Source organism: Lissotriton vulgaris, chromosome 1_1, assembly GCF_964263255.1.
Source record: "Lissotriton vulgaris chromosome 1_1, aLisVul1.2, whole genome shotgun sequence".
Classification (NCBI taxonomy): Eukaryota; Metazoa; Chordata; class Amphibia; order Caudata; family Salamandridae; genus Lissotriton; species Lissotriton vulgaris.
In genome coordinates, this window is record NC_141685.1 from 268,849,575 (window position 1) to 268,870,518 (window position 20,944).

General features: G+C 47.2%; 1 protein-coding gene across 1 annotated transcript in view; it reads right to left on the reverse strand.

The window, feature by feature from the left end:
* Window positions 1-20,944, reverse strand: part of HECTD3 (HECT domain E3 ubiquitin protein ligase 3) — a 376,275-nt gene that overhangs the window by 206,039 nt on the left and 149,292 nt on the right. The window contains exon 7 of the mRNA XM_086952299.1: window positions 17,242-17,324. Coding sequence (XP_086808425.1) covers window positions 17,242-17,324 — 83 coding nt within the window. The remainder of the gene's footprint in view (window positions 1-17,241; window positions 17,325-20,944) is intronic.

A 20,944-nucleotide genomic window follows, 5' to 3' on the forward strand; every position in this document is an offset into this window, starting at 1 on the left:
GGACTATCACCCTCCAGATCTCAAAGATGTGCCCCACCTGTAGGTAAACACGTCTGTTAACACTGTGGCCACTGCCCTAGGGGGAGAAATGACCCCTCATGTGAGAGGCTGTCTTGTGTCTTCCACGAAGTCACATCCGCTGTAGTGTTCCTGGAGATCAAAATGGAGACTGCTAGATCTCCCTGGTGTTGGAAAGATTGCCTTTAGAAGCACCACTGGAGGGCTCTCATGCGACAGCATGCATAAGTGACCAAGAGACTGGAATGACAATAGACTGAGCAGTCGCAGAACCATCAAGACTGGAATCCAAGCTCCCAGGTAAAATATCAGATTCATGTTCTGAATCCTCTGTGCAGGAGGGAACGCTCTCAGTATGGGATCATCCAGTACTGTCCCTATGAGCAGAAGGTTAGAAGGACTCCAAGTGAGACTGATTGAAAATTCCAAATCAAACAATAGGAATGCTGTCTTTTGCAGGTGGCGCAAAACATCTGTAGCGAACCAGCTTTTGAGAGCCAGCTGTAGAGGTATGGGAACACACTTCCTGCCCTCCTGAGAGGAGCTGCCACTACCACCATCACCAAGCCAAGGACTGCACATGGGTACTGAGTGGACCCCCCTAACAAATTGCAGACAATTCCTGTGAGACTTCAGGATTGGGATGTGAATGAAGGCACCTTGCAAGTCAAGAACCATTATCTAGTCTTCTGCATTCAGAGACAAACGGACCTGAGCCAGGAACAGCATCTTGAACTTTTCCTTGGCTAGGAAAAACAATTGGACTAAGACTGCAGTCCTTCTTGGTGATCACAAAGTACCAAGAGTAGCGCACCCCTGCCCTTTGACCTGCTCTACCACCAACTCTTCGATTGAAGGGACTGTCAGGGGGGATGTTGAGGGGCTGAGGTTAGAAGGATAGGGTAACCCCCTTTTCCACTATTTGTAAGACCCATTGGTCTGAAGGAATCGCCCAACAGGCCTGAAGTTAGATGGTTACCCATCTCACCCCTGTCCAATCATGGTCCTTCACTGTTAAACTATAGTGGTTTACCTGCTAGTGCCAACGAGGAGGAATTAAAATGTGTTATGTGAACTTTTTCTCTGCCCTGGGAAGTTAATAAAAATTGGAACTGCCTGTAAGAATAACCTCAAAATAAACATCATTGGCTAAAATAAAGAGACCTATGGACATGGCTGTAACTCAACTTTCTTTGAATCTCTCAAGTGGCATTCACTTTTTGACCTAAAAGTCTCTCCCGATCAAAATAAATGTCATTCGAGCACTCTGGACACCCCTGGAAAAGCCTAATGAGTGGAGTCTGGCATGCCTCCACAAACATACTGAAGAGCTAATCAAAAGAGCAATGGATTCAGCCAAGTCTAATTATACTTTTACTATGTAAGAGGCTGCATCCCATTTATCACGAACTACCAAAATAATGTGGGAACCAAGTCTGAAAAGGCAAGTTAGGCTGTGAACTACCATAGCAGCCATATCCCCTAGGGCATGCGTGTAGCAGGCAAGAAGATATGCTGCATTAAGGGATCCTAGACCTAAAGTTTCTGAGGACAAAACACTTTGAACTACTCCCTCAAGTTTAATGAGCTCCACGTCTGAAGGGTGAGTGGCAAAGACACTACAGTTTCATTTAGTAGTGGATCAGGCTTGAATAAATAAGCTTTCACAAGAAAAATGAAGGGGAAAAAGCCAGATAAGTAGCAGGTGGCATACACTGTTGTGCAATCCCTCAGTGAACTGCTGAAGTAGTCAATGGACACAGCTAAGGTTCCCTTGCTGCATTTATTAAGGCTTTGTTAAAAGAAAGATGGGGCTCATTTGATGCAGTGGGCATTTGTAGAAGATGTCAAGATATTGGGACGATGCTCTACGGAGGGAAGAGGGGGTTCTCAGGTGTCTGCAGCCTTTTTCTAGCACTAAACAAAAAAGAAGCCATTTCTTGTAGAACTGGAGCAGGTACCACATCTGTATCAACCTCAGACGTATCCAGCCTACTGGCTTCCTGTAAAGCTGTGAGGTCTGTGAAGCCAGTTGAAGGGAAGGCCATAAGAGGCTCTTCTGTCTGTGCTGGGGTCTGATTTTGATAAGTTGGACCGAAGTAGGTTGTACATTAGTTTCAAATACACATTCTGAGTGTCATCTTCTCTGTGTTACTCCTTTTCAAGATTTCTTTGCGTCGCCCTTCTTGACCTTACATTTTTGTCTGTGTGGAGGTGGCTTAAGTGATGTTAGTGTCCAATTTAGAATAAACGGCACAAATGCTGTGGAAGAACTCAGTGCTGGTCCTTGCATTGCTTTTGGCGCAGGTGCTAGAATAGCTGCTTGGAAAGGAGCAGACATTGGAATAATGCATGCCTGCGCCAGTGGAGCCCATAGCGTCAATGGAATATTTAGCGTCGGAAGGGAGAGGAATAGAGTCACACGAACCCTTGTGGTCAGGTGGGGCGCCAGGTTTGGGGGACGGGGGCGGGGGGAACAGCTGTCTTTTGAAATATCTCTAGCATTGTTTAGAGAAATGCTAGACCTGTTCCCGGTGTCAGAAATACAAGGTATGCCGGCATCAGTATTGGGAAAGGAGGAGGTAGTGGAGGCTTAATAATGGGCACTAGAGTCAGTGGGGATGGCGATACCGGTTGCAGGGACAGTTCAAATAACAGAAGTTCATGAGAAGACTGGGACGTTGGAGAAGACCTAAGGGAAGTTTTAATTTTAGATTTGGATATCCTCCCAAGAGAACTGTGTTTCTTCTTTTTGTGGCATCCTCCATTTTTGCTTAAAGATGGGGGAGATGAAGGAGAAGGGCTGGAAGGGACCTCTATTTTTTTCTGGCCCTAGAACGAGATCTAGTGTGACAACAGTTTCTGCAGTCGTCCCTCAACAGCCATAAAGAGCTTGGGTTCTCACTCCTTTATTGCCTTAGAGTTCATTGTAAAGCAAAGATCCTACCGTGATGAATTATATCCTGAGCCATGGCAGCATAGACAATCGTCAAGTGGATCTGAGCATCACATTTTCAACTCAAACCTCGATTTCTTAGAGAGTGACGTTATCGCCTGCATAGCACTAAAGTTATTTCCTAATATGAGATGAACGAGAAGCTGTATCTGCACTGAAATGCACAGATTAAAGGGATCTGAGATCAAGGTGGCCGCTTCATGGCTCCAGGGACCTCCCTGTGACTGGCTTCGAGATAGAGCCACTTATCGGCACTGGACAGCTATTGCAAAGATTTCTTTATCCAGTCTGCACCTGGGATATTCAAAGTTGAGGAATCTGCAGCTACAAATATCCATCAGAAATATTTAATTTGAAAGTTTGGTTTACCACCAGGGTAGAGGAGGTTATGACCTCCAGTCCCCTGGCAGAGGACAGCGTACAAAATTTAGAGATCCATGCCCAGCAGGGAGAGATATCTATGTTCAATGGAGCTGCCAGTACAGGGGCTCAACTGAAGGCCCTAATGCTTTGCTGAATGAATGCTATGTTTAATGCTCCCACTTGAAAAAGTTATTTGTTTTCAAGAAACAAACCAGCCCTAATGCGTCGGAAGCCTCCTCTCTCTGCATGGGGACCACCAAACGAGTTTCCTGCCTTGGACTGACAAGCCTTGCATGGCTGTCCAGTACAATGAGATCCAGTGATAGGCACCTCAACCTAAACAGAGAGGTTTGAATGTCATTTGAATCTGATGGATGAGTGGCAGACAAATTGTCAGGTCAAATGTTTAAACTGGTGGAACCAGCGGAACTTTGCCTGTGTAGACCCAGCACTTCCCAGGCCCAAAATAGAGCGGGGGACCATGTGTTTGGCTGATCGGGAGCACCACCCATTTACGATGGCCAAAAAATGAATGGCCTCTTTAGCCCAAAAAAACTGAAAGGAAAAAAAAAAGAAGGATTTTAACTACCTTTTTTATAGAAAACAAATTGAGACATCAGCTAGGTCATACTTTAAACTTAACCGCTGTACTGTCTGGCCATTGCTTAGATGTGGAAGATTTAAGGTCTGAAAGAAGTAGTTCAAAAAAGGCCAGGTATTTACTTCACTCATTAAATCTTATTTCATGAGAACAAGTTCTAGAGTTGCACCTCTACTTTAATCGGTTTACCTGCTTTATTTTTACAGCCTTGGCTCTGTCATAACTAATGTTTAAGTCCCTGTCAGACCCTCTGTCAGTACAACTACTCACCGCCCTCCCATGGTATCAGCAACTTAGGTGTCTAATGGCATAAATCACAGGTGAGGCATCTCTCAGAGTACTATCTAAGCTTGGAATGCCACAAGTACAGGAGGATCAAAAAACACTAAATAAACTGAGCGAACTGCAAATCTATAATGTGGTCTGAGAGGGACTGAGGACATGTGTTATAACAGCACTAAGGCTATTGAAATAAAGCAGGTGAACAGATTAAAGTAAAGGTGCAACTCAAGAACTTCTTTTCATTAAATAAGATTTATGGATTTGGGGAGGCTCAGAAAACTGACAGAGGAAGGATAATGTTATTTACCCAGTAAGCATCTGTTCTTGGCATGTAGTGCTGTAGATTCACATACTTTACATACTCCTGCCATCTAGTGTTGGGTCCGGATGTTTGCAAGTTGTTTTTCTTCGAAGACGTCTTTCCAGTCACGAGGTAGGTGACTCCTCCTTTCTTTGCTAGGGCGCATGGGCATCGACTCCATTGTTAGATTGTTTACTCGCAGAGGATGAGAATGGAGTTAGTAAAGGTAGAATAGAGAGGTCCATACGTATGTATGTAAAGTAAGAAAACTGCAACAGGCATAGGTACCTGGGGAGGCAGGTGGGCACATAAGAATCTACACCTCTACATGCCAGGAACAGATGCTTACTGGGTAAGTAACATTATCCGCTGGAGGCATGTGAGCTATATGATCCCATGCTTTGCATAGACTATACAGCAGTAAACTCCCAAAGCGGTGGCTAACTCGTAGCTGTTGAAGTGGTTTGAAAAAGTCTTTTAAGTACTGCCTGGCCTACGTTAGCTTGTTTCCTCGCCAACACATCTACACAATAGTGTTTGGTGAATATGTGCAGTGTAGACAATGTTGCTGTCTTACAGATGTCAGTTAGGGGAATATTCCCTAAGAAGACCATAGTAGCCCCTATTTTGAGGGTGGAATGCACTCTAGGGAGTATTGTCAAGGTTCTTTTCGCTGTCACATAACATGTCTGGATACATTTCACGATCCATCTTGCAATGCTCGATTTAGATATGGGACTGACTTTGTGTGGTGGTGAAAAAGCAACAAAGAGCTGCTTTGTCTTATGAAAATCTTTTGTTCTTTCCACATAATATAGTGGAGCTATTCGATCATCTAGTATATGTAGAGCTCGTTCTGCTACAGAATCAGGTTGAGGAAAGAACAAGGGTAACTTACTCAACTGATTGATTGATTGATTGATTGATATGAAAAGCAGAAACCTTTAGGAAGAAATATGGGATTGGTTCGAAGAACCACTTTGTCAAGTTAAAAGAAAGGCTCTTGTATAGTTAGTGCTTGGAATTCACCAACTCTCCTTAAGGAAGTGATTGCAATAAGAAAAGCAACCTTCCATGCATGAAATTGTAGTTGACACTTGTACATTGGTTCAAAAGGTGGACCCATTAGCCTTGTAAGGGGTGGAGCTCTTGGTGGTATTACTCTTTTTAGTAATTTCATAAAGGCTTTAAGCACTGGTACTCTGAACAGATATAAGTGTTGTCTGTTTTGTAAGTATGCAGCTACTGCTGCTAAATGCAATCAAATGGATGTGTAGGCTAATCCAGATTGCTGTAAGTGTAAGAGATAACAGACAATGCTTTGCACTGAAGCATCAAGGGGATTGATATTGTTATTGTTACAGTATATAACAAATAGTTTCTACTTTTCTGCATAACATGCCCTAGTAGTAGGTTTCCTAGCTTCCTTTAGGATATTCGTACAGTCTGGAGGCAATTGTAAATAACCAAACTATGACTTCAGGAGCCAAATCGCTTGGTTGACTTCCTTTTGCCTTTTGAACTGTGACGAAAAGGTCTATGTGACGAAATCCCCATTCCTGAAAGTAGGGAAGAAGAATCTGGGGATGAAGTTCCCACTCGTGGATTTGCTGTCTATGTCTGCTGAGAAGGTCCGCAATTTGATTGTTTACTCCTGGAAGATGTTCTGCTAGGAGATACATTTTGTGATGTATGGCCCATTCCCAAATTGGTTGTACTAGACGTGACAGTCAGAGAGAGTGTGTGTGGGCCCCTCCTACCCCATTTTGAATATAGTAGATAGCTGTCATGTTGTCTGTGCGGACTAGGACAGTTTTGCCTATTAAGTGAGTTTGAAAGGCTGTGAGGGCTAGAAACACTGCTAGTAGCTCTAGGTGATTTATATGGAGGCTCTTGCACTTTAGACTCTATAATCCTTGGATTGTGTGACTTTGTAGGTGAGCGCCCTGACCAGTAAGCAATGCGGCTACTGTTAGCACTGTCTGTGGAACAGAGTTGAGAAAGGCCTGCCCTTTGGATACATTTTGTGGGTTCCACCACTGCAGAGAGCGATGGGTGCGGCCATCTACCAACACTAGATCAGTCAACTGACCCTGCGACTGGTTCCACGGACTTGCTAAGCATTCTTGAAGGGGACGCATGTGTAGTTTTGCGTGGGGAACAATTATAATGCAAGACGCCCTCATCCCTAGCAGTTGCATGAATACTTTTGCTGGTAATGATTGGTTGGGCTGAAATTGAGTGAGAAGAGCCTGAATAGTCTGTTTTGGGAGAAGGTAGAGCTTTCTGAGCACCTATCATGGCTGCCAGATAAGTGTGTGTGTTGGAAGGCTGTAGATGAGACTTAAACACATTTACTGTAAACCCTAGTTGGTGAAGTAAGTGACTAGTGGTTTGAGTGTGTTGGAGACACGGTTGGTAAGTGCTGGCTTTGATGAGCCAGTCGTCCAGGTATGGGAATACATGGATTTGTTGTCTTCTTAGATGTGCTGCGACTACTGCCAGACATTTGGTAAATACCCTAGGACCAGTGGTAACTCCAAACCGGTAGTACTTTTAATTGGTAACGATTACCCACTTACATGAATCTGAGGTATTTGTGATGAGCGGGATGAATTGGAATGTGAAAATATGTGTCTTTTAACTCTAGAGTAGACATAAAATAGCACTGCTGTAGAAGTGGGAGCACTTGTTGAAGTGTCACCATGTGGAAATGCTCTGAAAGTATGTAGAGGTTTAGTTCTCCAATGTCTAGAATAGGTCTCAAGGAGCCGTCCTTTTTGGGGATGAGAAACGAATATGCTACTTACCAGTATGCATCTGTTCTTGGCATGTAGGGCTGCTTACATTCATATCTGTGCATAGATCGTCGCCTAGGGTTGGGTCCGCATGATTGCACATTGTTGTCCTGGAAGAGTCTTCGAAGTATCACGAGATAGGTGGCTCCTCCCCTGGACTACAGTGCGCATGGGCATCGACTCCATCCTCAGATTGTTTTTAGCCATTGTGGCCAAGATGGAGTAAAACTAAGTGAAAGATGACCATGCTAGAAGTATGTGTGAATTCTGTAGCTGCTACAGGCGCCGGGGAAGAGGGTGGGCGATATGAATGTCAGCAGCCCTACATGCCAAGAACAGATGCATACTGGTAAGTAGCATATTCGGTTCGAGGCATGTGGGCTGCTGAATTCATATCTGTGCATAGAATACATAGCAGTCCCTCCATTAACGGCGGCCGCCTGTGCCAGCTGCAGCGGTTTGGAACAGTGTTTTTAGAACAGCCTGCCCTACAGCTGCCTGCTGTTTGGAGTGCACATCAACACAGTAATGCTTTGTAAATGTGTGTGTGGTAGACCATGTGGCTGCTCTACATATGTCTTCCAAAGGAATATTTCCAAGGAAAGCCATGGAGGCCCCCAACTTTCTGGTGGAGTGGGCCCTTGGTGGAATGGTGAGAGTACGCTTGGCTTTCAGATAGCAGATCTGAATACATTTAACGATCCACCGAGCTATACCAGCTTTGGAAATGGGGTTACCTTTGTGTTGTGGTGCAAAGGCAACAAAGAGTTGTTTAGTTCTCCTAAAATCCTTGGTCCTATCGATGTAATACATCAGGGCCCTCTTGACGTCAAGAGTGTGGAGCATCCGCTCCGCCAATGACTCAGGATTTTGGAAGAAAACAGGCAATTCAATAGTTTGGTTAATATGGAATTGAGACACAACCTTAGGAAGGAATTTAGGGTTAGTGCGAAGCACCACCCTGTTAGAATGAATTTGGATAAATGGCTCTTGGATAGTTAGTGCTTGGAGCTCACTAACTCGTCGCAGCGATGTAATTGCTATGAGGAAAGCCACTTTCCATGTCAAGAATTGAATCTCGCAGGAATGCAGTGGTTCAAAGGGAGGACCCATCAGCCGGGTGAGGACCACATTGAGGTTCCACTCCGGAGCTGGTGGAGTCCGTGGAGGAATGACTCGTTTGAGTCACTTTAGAAAGGCCTTAATGGCAGGCACCCTGAAAAGTGAGAGGTGCTGCCTGTTCTGGAGATAAGCTGCCATTGCGGATAGATGTATGCGAATGGAAGCATAGGCCAGATTACATTTGTACAAATGGAAAATATAACAAATGATGTTCTGAATAAATGCATCAAGCGGGTTAATGTTGTGGTCTGCACAATAAATGGCAAACCGCTTCCATTTCGCCGCATAGCATGCTCTGGTGGTGGGCTTTCTTGCCTCCTTGATAATGTCCATACAGTCAGGAGGTAAGTTGAGGTAGCCAAACTCTAAGACCTCAGGAGCCAGATCGCCAGGTTGAGCTGTTGCGGATCTGGATGCTGAATGTCGCCATGGCTCTGCGTCAGAAGGCTGGGAGTGAGGCGCAGCCTCATATGCGGCACCACGGAGAGTTCCAGAAACGTGGTGTACCATGGCTGTCGAGCCCACGTTGGAGCAACCAGGATGAGAGTCATCGAGTGCAGCCTGAGCTTGCGTGCCACCAGCGGTATCAGAGGTGCTGGGGGAAAAGCGTACGCAAATTTGCCTGACCAGTTCATCCATATCGCATTGCCCTGCGACTGTGGGTGTGGGAACCTGGCGGCGAAGCTTTGGCATTTTGCGTTCTCCTTGTGGCGAACAGGTCTATCTCTGGATGACCCCACCTTTGGAAGTACGGTTGGAGTACTGATGGATGTATCTCCCACTCGTGCATTTGGTGTCTGTACCTGCTGAGCAGGTCTGCCATCTGATTGTCCTTGCCCGGGAGGTGTTCCGCCATGAGGAAGTGTTCCTCTGAATGGCCCACTTCCACATGCTCTTAGCCAGATGAGACAGCTGCGGAGAGTGTGTTCCTCCCTGCTTTTGAATGTAGTCATGGCCGTCATGTTGTCCGTCCGGATCAACACGACCTTGTTGCACAGATGTACTTTGAAGGCTTTGAGTGCCATGAAGATCGCCATCAATTCCAGAACATTGATGTGCATCTTCTGTTGCGGATGCGTCCATAGTCCCTGCAAAGTGTAATGGAGTACATGAGCTCCCCATCCCTGGAGAGAAGCGTCCGTCGTCAGGATGATCTGTGGCACAGGCTCTTGGAACAGTCGCCCCTTGCAAAGGTTTCGTGGATTCCACCAATGCAGAAAGTTGTATGCCCGACCGCTCACCAACACTAGGTCTTTTAACTGCCCGTGAGCCTGAGTCCACTGACGTGCTAAGCACTCCTGAAGCGTGCGCATATGTAGTCTCGCGTGCGGGACTATGGAGATGCAGGAGGCCATCATGCCTATCAACTGCATGAACACTCTTGCTGGAAGCGAGTGTTGAGGTCTGAACTTCTGTATCAGCGATTAAATGCTGCTGACTCTCACTGAATTTGGCTGTGCTGTGGCTGCCAGAGTGTCTATGGTCGCGCCCAGATACTGCCATATGTGGGAGGGTTGGAGGTGGGATTTTGGGTAATTCAGTGAGAATCCCAGATCGTGCAGGAGGTGAATGGTGTGGGACACGTGGGCGGAACACCACTGGGCTGACTTTGCCTGGATGAGCCAGTCGTCCAGATAAGGGTAGACATGGATGTTTTGTCTCCTTAGGTGCGCCGCCACCGTCGCCAGGCTCTTTGTGAACACCCTGGGTGACGTGGTGACACCGAAAGGCAAAACCTTGAACCGGTAGTGCTGGTTTTGTATGGTGAACCGGAGGTACTTCCTGTGTGAAGGGTGCAGTGGAATGTTAAAGTATGCATCCTTTAGGTCTAAAGTTGAGAGAAAATCCCCCTGACTGAGCAACGGGAGCACTTGCTGCAGGGTCAGCATATGGAAGTGCTCCGACAGGATGTAGTAGTTCAGTGGTCTGAGGTCCAGGATGGGCCTGAGGGACCCGTCCTTCTTTGGTATTAAGAAGTACAGGGAGTAGACCCCTGTGCCTCTTTCCTGCACTGGCACGAGCTCTATTGCTCCTTTTTGCAGCATGACGGTGACGTCCTGCTGCAATAAGTGCAAGTGCTCGTCCGACATAGGGCGGTGTCTTGGGGGCATGTTGGGTGGTGTGGACGTTAACTCTAGACAATAACCGTATTGCACAAGTTTTCTGACCCACCTGTCTGTGGTGATGGTTTTCCAGACTGGCAGGACTGCTGGAGTTTCCCCCCGACCGGTGTTGTGTGGTCGGGGGGCAGTGACAAGGCGTCACTGTTTGTTGGTGGCAGAGGATCTGGAGTTGTTGTTTCCACGACCTCTGCCCTTGGCGCTGTTACCACGATATCCACCTCGACTTTTGTTGGTGTACGTGGATTGAGTGTTGCCCTTGTAGTACTGCGTGGACTGGGAGAGCTGGCCTCTGGAAACGCCTCTAGTGCTTGAGCGACGAAAAGACCCACCCCGAAACTGCTGGGACTGTAAGGAACCCATGGATTTAGCAGTTTCCGTGTCCTTTTTAATTTTTTCTAAGGTGATGTCAACCTCCGGGCCAAACAGGTGATCTGGATTCACTGTTTGATTAAGGATGGTGGTTTGGATTTCCGGCTTAAATCCAGAGATTCTGAGCCAGGCATGTCGTCGTAGCATAACACTGGTGTTGACAGCCCTGGCTGCGGTATCAGCCACGTCCAGAGCGCACTTAATCGAAGCATTAGAGATCAGCTTCCCTTCCTGAATAAGCATCTCAGCCGCCTATTCATCAGGCAGGTGCTGCAACAGGGTCTCCAGTGTGTCATAGTGCGCCCAGTCATAGCGCGCCAGAAGCGCTTGTGTGTTTGAAATGCGCCAGATGTTGGCTGCCTGTGCTGCTACCCTCTTCCCCGATGCCTCAAAGACTTTGGATTCTTTGTCTGTGGGAGGAGCATCACCCGTAGTCTGAGAATTAGCCCTCTTCCGGGCATTCGAGACGACAAGGGAGTCCAGAGGCAACTGTCCTTTGATGTAGGTAGGATCAGTAGGCGCCGACTTGTATTTTTTCTCAATCCTAGGGTTTATCACCCTCGCCCTGGTAGGTTCTTTAAAGATCTCACCAGCATGTTTTAAAACACCTTTCAGCATAGGCAGAGTCTTAACAGTTCTTTCTGAGACTGAGAAGGTATCAAAAAGGAAGTCGACATCAACAGGGTCAGCATGGAGCTGGACGTTGTGATTGTTAGCTGCCCGTTCAATGAGGGCATTGAAAGCTGCAGAGTCCTCTGTAGGAGACGTTTTTGCAGAAAATAGCTGAGGGTCTTGTCCTGCTTGAAGGTCACCTGGGTCAGCACCAGCGGCCCAGGGTTCGTTAGTATCCTCAGGGTCTGTATAGACAGGATAAATGTATTCGTCCTCATCATCTCCCTCTCCAGCGTCCACATCAGAGCAAGTGGGCGAAACCTCATGAGTCTGTGGGGATAGTGGTTCCACCAAGACGGGAGTGAAAGCAGAGTCCTTCTTTCTCTTGAGAGGGATCTTGTAGGACTCCAGTGGGCGTTCAGGGGTGATTTTCCTCTTGTGTAGGGAAAGCTTGCCTGTTTCGGCATCAATGAAGTGTTCTTGATGCTCGTCCACAGAAGGTCGTCGAGGCTGTGGGACAGGGACCACCGTTGACGACTTCGGCACCGAGGAGACCTTCTCGGGAACGCTGCCGACCGCCTTAATAGCGAAAGCCTTCGGCGCCGTCTTCGGCGGCAACGTAAAATGGATGGGCGTTGACGCCTTATGCGGTTTCTCCACCTGTTTTGGAGGCGGAGGATCCTTCGGACCGACCGATAAGGTCCTGTCCCTGATGCGCTGTAGGGAGTCCGTAACCTTCTTGGTGAACGCGGCGGATGGACGCGCCGGTTCGACGGAATCCTTCGAGGCCTCTACTGGAGTCGACTCACGGAGTGCGCCGCTTTTGACCCTGTCCTGTTGACGCGGGGTCACGAGAACCTTCGGGTCATCCAGACGTTTCTTCGGGTCACTGAGAGCTTTCTTCGGGTCGCCGAGAGCTTTCTTCGGGTCGCCGAGGCCTTTGCCGCTGTCGACCGTCGTCGGCGCCGACACGCTTGTCTCGACCACCTTGACTTTATTCTTCGGCGCGGCAGACTTCGTCTCAACGCCCTTGACTTGAGCCTTCGGCTCGACAGCACCCTTTGGCTTTTTCGGCGCCGAGGGCTTTGAGGCCTTGGAGCCGACCAGAACGATGCGCACTTTCGGTTTCGAGGACGGCACCTGCGCAGTTTCTTGTGTCGAGACCATAGGTTTCACTTTCGGTTTCGATTTGCCAGGGTGTGGCTCAACAGCAATGACCGTGGCTGAGCCCGAAGGCGGGGCAGTAGAACCCATGGTAAGATCTTGGGTAAGGCCCGAAGGCGATCCCTCGACCTGAGCCTTAGTAATTGGCACAGCCCCAGAGTCAGTTTGAGGAAGCTCCTCGTCCGAGCTATCCTCCATGGCCCCGTCGTCATCTCCTACCTCGTCGACGACTTCCTCGGCCTCTAACATCTCTGCGTCCGCGTCGTAGTTTTATTCGACGTTCGAAGCGGGGTTCGAATCACTAATGTCCTGGATAGATTCTTCCTCGACATCCCCTGCATCGAAGATGTCCACAGGCGCCGGTCCAACATGCTGGTCCTCCTGGCGCGCAGCTCATCGAAGCTTAAGCGTCTTCTTGGACCTGAAGCGTGAACAAGCCATACACTTGGCTTCATCGTGGTCCGGCGACAGACACTTGTTGCACACCGGGTGGACGTCGATGTGGGGATACTTCGAGTTGCAGACGGGACATTTCTTAAATGGACTACGGTCCATGACGAACGGTTGATAGTGTCTGAAGCGTCGACTGGGCCTTCCGGGTCAAAGCACACGGGTGATGGAATCCGGCTCGGGACCGAGCTGGAAGAACTAAGACCGAACGCAAGACTATACCGACGTATTAGGCTAAAGACCTTTTGGTCTTAAGAAAGTTTCCTATCGATTCCGACAAGAGGGAATTCAAAGACATCCGAACCCAATGGCGGAAAAAAACAATCTGAGGATGGAGTCGATGCCCATGCGCACTGTAGTCCAGGAGGAGCCACCTATCTCGTGATACTTCGAAGACTCTTCCAGGACAACAGTGTGCAATCATCCGGACCCAACACTAGGCGGCGATCTATGCACAGATATGAATTCAGCAGCCCACATGCCTCAAACGTACAGGGAGTACACACCTGTCCCTTGATGTTGTAACGGCACAGGTTCTATGGCTCCTTTGGACAGGAGAGATTGGGCCTCTTGCTGAAGTAGATGCAAATGTTCTGGTGACATGTTTTGAGAACGTTGTGGAATGTTTGGAGGATTGTTGGTAAGCTCCAGGCAATAACCATGTTGAATAATTCCTAATACCCATTTGTTTGTGGTGAATGATGGACAAACGGGGAGGAATTGTAGAAGACGTCCCAAGTCAGGTGTTAAATGATCAGGGGGAAGTGTAGGCAAGTCACTGCATGTTGGGGAGGGGGAATTGTGGTGTGAAACCCCCTGCCGCGACCTTTATTCTTGTTGCCTCTGTATCCTTCTCTAAAGAAGCCCCTTGTGGAGGAAGATTGATTGTTGCCTTTGTAGGAGGCAAAGCAAACACATGGAGATGATGGACGGAGCGCTGAAACTTTTCAGACACTCACCCCAAGTCACAGATCTTGGTTGAATCCATCATCGTTCTTTAGCTCACTTCGCCACCTCAGTTCAGACCCAGCTATATGCAAATCAGTCCTGACCCTGTGCCTCATGGGAACAGTCCAGCTCGAACTGCCCAACTAGATCTTCCCTGAAACGGAAACAAGCATCCTGGTCCGGTTTCGTGGTAACGTCCCTCATCAGCCAGGCTAGCTTGAATCCAGTGGCAAAGTGAGCAAGGGACCTACGTCTGGGCATACCCTGCCAACTAAGGGCAAGCAAAGCAAACACAAGGAGATGATGGACGGAGCACAGAAACTTTTCAGACACTAACCCCTATGTGGTGAAGTTTGCTAAAGAACGATGATGGAATCATACCAGATCTGTGACTGGGGGTGAGTGTCAGAAAAGTTTGAGTGCTCCATCCATCAACTCCTTGTGTTTGCTTTGTAGGAGGTGGCAGTATTGTCTGAGGACATGGTTTTAAACCCTAAACGGTAGAAGAAGCGAGGAAAGGAGCCCCGATTAGAGGGAGAATGCAGAGCTCCTATAGACGTGGCTACTTCCGTGTCTTTTTTTTTTTAATGACTTACCTACTTCAGGCCCGAAGAGATGTTCCTTGTCAAAAGGAGTATTTATTTATTTTAAAACTTTTATATAGCGCTAGTTTGACCAGTAGGTTGCTTCATGTCGTCCCAGTGTGCCCTATCACATCTGGCTAGCAGGGCCTGGATGTTGGCAATGCACCAATAATTTGCTGCTTGGGCGGCTACTTGTTTACCGGAGGCGTCTAAAAGTTTTGACTCTGTCTGGAGGGGGAGCATCCCTTGTAGCCTATGAACTGACCAGTTTACGGGCATTAGAGACCACCAAGGAGTCTAGTGGTAACTGTCCTTTAATAAAGACTGGATCTGAGGGAGCAGGCTTTTGTTTTTTATCAATTCTGGGGGTGAGAATGCGAGCACATACGGGATCTTTAAAGATATCATTAGCATGTCTCATCATACCTTTAAGCATAAGTAGAGTGTGGCTAGCCCTTTGTGTACTACTGAGCATTCAAAACCGGAAAACGTCCTTTAGAGATTAATTGAGCAACTGTACCCCATGATATTCTGCAGCTCTAGCAAGTAATTCTAGATATCCTACATTGTTGTCACGAGGGGAAGGCTTTGCAGAGTAAAGATCTGGGTCGTTAACTGTAGGTGAATCAGTTTTATAATCCTTCCAGGGGTCTATTGGTAAAATATTGTCACCCCCATTATCATCATTGTCGTCAGGTGGTGGTGGTGGAGAGTTAGTTGGTGTAATCAGTAAATGCTGCAAAGGTGGTGAAGTTAGTGTAGGGGAACGCGGTGGAGGAAGGTAGGGGTTAGTACCTACATTTTTCCTCTTCAAAGGAATATGGTAAAGGGTGACCTCTGACTCAGGTTTGCATTTCTGAGGTGATTTAGTAAGAACAGGTCTTGTATCTGGATTTATATAAAGTTCCTTTTGTTTTGGATCAGATTTGGGTGCTGGAGCATCGAAAATCGGATCCTGCAAGCTTCGGAGGAACAGTTTTAGGTTTCGGCACCGAGGACTTCGGTGCCGGGGTTGAACGACATTTCGGGATGGAAGGTTTTGGTGCCGAAGGAGGCTTTGTTTTTGGTGTCAATGATTTTGGCTCTGAAGAGGTTTTCGGCTTCGAGCCAGAAAGTTTTGGTGCCAAACTTTGTCCGGCTCGATCCATTGCCGAGCCGGAGGTCGGGCGGCAGAAACATCTAGTCGGTGCCAACTATGGCCCGAAGCCTTTTGTTTCGACATAGTTGGAGTTTGGGTCAAGGGGCCTTTGGTACTCACGGGACATTGACCTTGTGGCACATCTTCTTCCATCTAGGAGTCTGATTCTGGAATGGAGGCAAGTTCTTCTTCTTCTTCCTCAGCCCCTTGTGCCTCGAATTCGTACTCGTATCCTACGGCAAAGATGTCCGGCGAATATTTGGCATTTTCGACTCTGCATTTTGCGATGTCGAGCCCGATGATCACAGAGCGTTTTCTTCGATCGGAACGATCTGCACACGTCGCAGTCCTGTTCTTTGTGCATCGGAGACAAGCACATGTTGCACACTTCGTGTGAGTCGGTGTACGGATACTTGGAGTGGCACCGAGGGCAGAATCTGAATCCGAGCCATAGACTGTGAAACGCACCAGACACAGGCCGGACGGCCTTCCCGAAGATGTTCAATAGAAATAGAGGTTTTCCTTGACAGATACGATACGCGGAGAAGTGGGATAAGCGTTCGAAACAATACAGACGCGGGTAGAGTGTACTGCGCAAGTAGGGGAATCAGAAGAAAAGGTTTTGAAGCGGAGCGCAGCAATACACGTCCAAACCAGATGGCAGAAAATAAAAATCGAACAATGGAGTCAATGCACATGCTCGCTATCACCGAAAGGAGGAGTTACCTACCTCGTGACTGGAAAGACTTCTTCGAACAAAAACAACCTGCAAACATCCCTACTCAGAACTAGACGGCAGGAGTATACAAAGCATGTGATCTACAGCTCACATGCCTCGAACAGGTCTTTACTACATGAGTGGTAGATTCATGGGGCCTTTTTCTGCAGCAATGTCAGGAGTAAACTTGGTAAAAGAATGAAAAAAAGCATCAAGCCTCACCAAATTGTAACCATAATGCAACGACACAGACTAAGGTTGGCCCAAAGTTGTTGCAATAGGCCTGGCGATGGAGAGACATGAGGCTAGCGTTACTTCTAGGACATCAATATGGAAGTATGTAGGCATATGTAATTTATAGATGTATGGTCTCTTGTGCATTTGGTGGCTTTGCATATGGCATGAATGCCTCTGTCAAATGTCTTGGTCTCCTACGTATCACAGCCTTTAGCCCCTACATACATCAACAGGTAAAATCCCTCTCTTATTGAAATATAGACAAATAATGCTGATATGCAAATAGTGCACCACTGTTGCCTCAGACATATGCATTTAGGACGCTGAATTAACACAAAACTATAATAATTATTGTGTCAGAAGGGCACCAGTGGTCAAATAGAGCCCTTCCAATTTGGGATTCACAGTATGGCAGCACACACTTCCACACAAGTGCTTGTCTTTTTTTAAGTACAACCTCGACACTCCACGATTCGGATTTCAATGACCGGCAGGTGAGTCGTCATGTCTTCCAGGACGCAGACATCCCCGATAAGACTACTGCAAAGAGAAAAGCACGGAGGTAGAAAGAGGTCAACATTTTCAGTTACTGAGCAGAAGCAGTAGTGGTGGCATGAAATATCTGCTGAGTTATATAAGAGATTTGGTGTGAGACATATCCACTTTGTTACTGAACAGATGCAGTGTGAGATGGGTCTGCTGAGTTACAGAACAGTGGAGGTATTGGACATATCAAGAGTAACTAAATAGAGTTTAAATGAGGCATGAATTCTAGCTGCTGAGGTACTGAGCAGACTCAAGAGGTAGAAAAACATTGATCTAGGAAGCTACTTCGCTGTTTTGAGGGATAAAATGTTACACTCCTTCACTCACAAATGACACTTAAGACTCTAGAATGAAGGTAGGTTGTAATTTAACCCAGTAAATGGGAAGTTAAGGAGATCACCTCACATCTCATCCTTACATCAACTGTCAAACTTAAATCCCCACTAGATTAGGTTCTTATGCTGTAGTTGGGTTCAGTAAGCAGCGACACGTGCAGGGCATAAAGTTCCAACACCATCATTGGCAGGCTGTAAGCAATTTATAACATAGTAGACTTGTTGATGAGATTTTGAGCACAGGTACAAGGTCATTAAATGTACCCACAGGGTTACTAATCAGAAGTGAAATGTGGTGTGAGGTCTACCCACTCAGTTATCAAGCAGAGTGGGAGGTGGGACAAGATCTGCCTGTCGAATTGCAGGTTCCAGAATATACATATACATATACATACAATATCCGCACAAGGTGACTTCTAAAGTTGGCATGCCCTCGCCTTTCACGTATAGTAAGTACCAGAAGTGTGCAGAGGTTATAACAAAAATAGACAATACCATCACATAGCATGCTAAACCGATGACAGCCCCAACATCCAGCTGTTCGAACGCTGACAAACTGTTTAATTTCTGTGTTGTATTCCTCTTTGTAATATTCTCCTATGAGAGGGCTCAAAATCCCTACATGTATCCAAACTGTACTCTCACTGGAGAAACTACAGTGGTCAAGAGGGAGCACTCTAGCTCCCTACAAGACCCAATGCTAGTAGGGTGACACTTACCAGTAGCACATGCTCAAATTGTAACACTACTAGGGATGCAGCAATCATTATGAACAAGTTCACCGTGTATAAGACATCAAGAAAGTCAAAACTAGGTTATAATTCCAATGAGAGACAATAAATGGAATGAGAGGCAACCAGCAAAGCACGCTTATCAGAAAAGGAATCGTTAGTAGAGATTTAAACAGGAACGAGCTGCAAGATAGTTTTCAACCATAGCCACTACCAGATCCTGTCTGCGTGGAGCAAACCTAAAGATGTCGGACAGGCAAGAGTTAAAATAATCAATGGATTCATTTAGGAAGCTGGCTGTTTCGATGGTATACCAAAAAGAGGTATGCTGTGTGAAGAGTCCAGGTATCCCTTATGAGCGCACCGGGTTAGCTCTGGCAATCCCAAGGTGCTCTATCTAGAGTAGTGTGGTCGAGCAGCCTTAGGCTCAGTGAGTCGGGCTGGGCAGGTCGGATCAGTGTTTGTAGTTGGCTGGCTCTCTTGGGTCAAGGCACTCATTGGTGTCGGTCAGGACATGCCAGGGGGACAAAAGCAGGACAGCTGGGTAACTATGTGCTGGCCTCTGCGGTGCGGACATCCCTCATCAGCTGGTTGTCAGTGATGTCGTTGAAGTCCGGACTGGTCTTTCAACAAGCTTTGTTCGCAGCAAGAGTCTGGTACCCCAGGTGTTGGTACAGCAGGACTTGTGGAAGTCCTGGCGTCTTCAGGTTTGCCAGGAAGACTGATCTGGCCTCCTTCTGTGCGCTGACATTTTCTTGGGTGGCTATACTCAGTGGACAACAGCTTCTTAAAACCAGATGTCTCTGTCAGTAACTGCAGGCAAGTAGTGCTTCTAATCCAAGAGAGATGATGGATGCTTTGTGAAGTGCTGGCAACACTCCAGGGTTTGTGACGGATGCACAGCTGAAGGACGAGGCGGGTCTTTCTAATTGTCAATTTTCTGTGCAACAGCCAGGTTTTGGTGCCAAAAGTACATATCAGTCTTCTATTTTAGCGGGGATCGGCTGTTCAGTGTACTTGTCTTCTTTACAGTCAGTGGAATTTAAAGTTCTGGATTCAGGGAACCCCCTAAATACTAAATTTAAGGGCATTAGAAGAGTGGTAGGCGATGGCCTATTTACACTTGGGGTCACTATGCCCCTATATGACAGCTTCCTGTGGGAAGTGGGCATAACCTTGTCCCAGTTACCTAAATTTTGCCATCACCAAAATGTGTGTTTGGGGCACATCAGGCAGCTCGCACCTTACAGGTGTGAGTAACCTGGGTGTGCTCCACGCCTACTTCGAATACTAATTTCCCATCTGTCCTGGTGCCAAATGGGCCATAGGGCAGGGCGGCATGGCTTTGAAGCCTCCGGCCTAGGTATGCTGATTGCTAGCCCTCCTGTTTGAAGGAGTTGTAAACCCTTCTGGCCAGGGCAGGCATTGTTCCTGACCCATTAGAGCGAACTCTCACCTCCTTAGGGGATCAGAAGCGAGTCTGTGGTGCTAGACTGGACCAGTCAGCCAGCACACCAGTGGACAAGTAGGTTTTCATGGGGTACCTCTAATGTACACTCTGGGTGCATATATTAATAAATCCATCAATGGAATCAGTGAGCATTTATTAACACAATATGTTTGATACTAAACATCTTTGGTTTCAGTGAAGCCATCTTGTAGCTGGGGAACTTGTAATCACCAGTTTCCAGTACATAAATTCAAGCTGGCTTCCCTGTTCACTAGCAATGTCCAAGAATCAACTTGGACATCACAGGGGCATATCTGCTCATGCAGATATGTCCTCACAAGTAATATAATGCACCCAGGTCTCAGGGCTGCAATGTCTGCTCTAGGGTTGACCTACATATACTGCATGCAGTGTCTGCAGGCATGGCACACAGGAGGTGTGCCATGTTGTGTCTTCACTTTCATTTGCACCATGTCACCGAGCCTGCAATGGAAGTTTGCGTGAGTGTGGTGAGGGGTCCCATAGAGTGGCACCATACATGCTACAGCCCTTAGGGATCCTCTTTAGTATCTATGGCCTAGGTACAAGGGCTACCTTTTTCTAGGGACTTACTGGTTTGCTAAAGGTTTTGCCAACTGTGGAACCAATTACAGTTTTAGGGAAAGAGATCTGGCACTAGAGACCTCGATAGCAGGAACCAAGTGCACTTCTATCCAAACTGCATCAATTACCAGCCAAAAAATGAATGGGAGCATGTCAAAAGGGGCACTTTCCTACATAACCCCGCCCTCAAACTAAAGAGAATGAGACTAACCTTTCCCAAGAAAGTCCTCGTCATCCAAGTGAATAAGCCTGGAAACGCCATCTGCATTGGCATGGTCAGTCCCGGGTCTATGCTCCACTATAAAGTCCGTTCCATGTAGGGAGATGGACCACCTCAACAGTTTGGGGTTTTCACCCTTCATTTGCATCAGCTATCTGAGAGGCCTGTGGTCAGTTTGAACAATGAAGTGAGTACCAAACAAGCATGGTCTCAACTTCTTCAGAGACCAAAGCAAAGGTTTTCCTCCCAATTGCACTGCAAACCTGCTCTCTGGG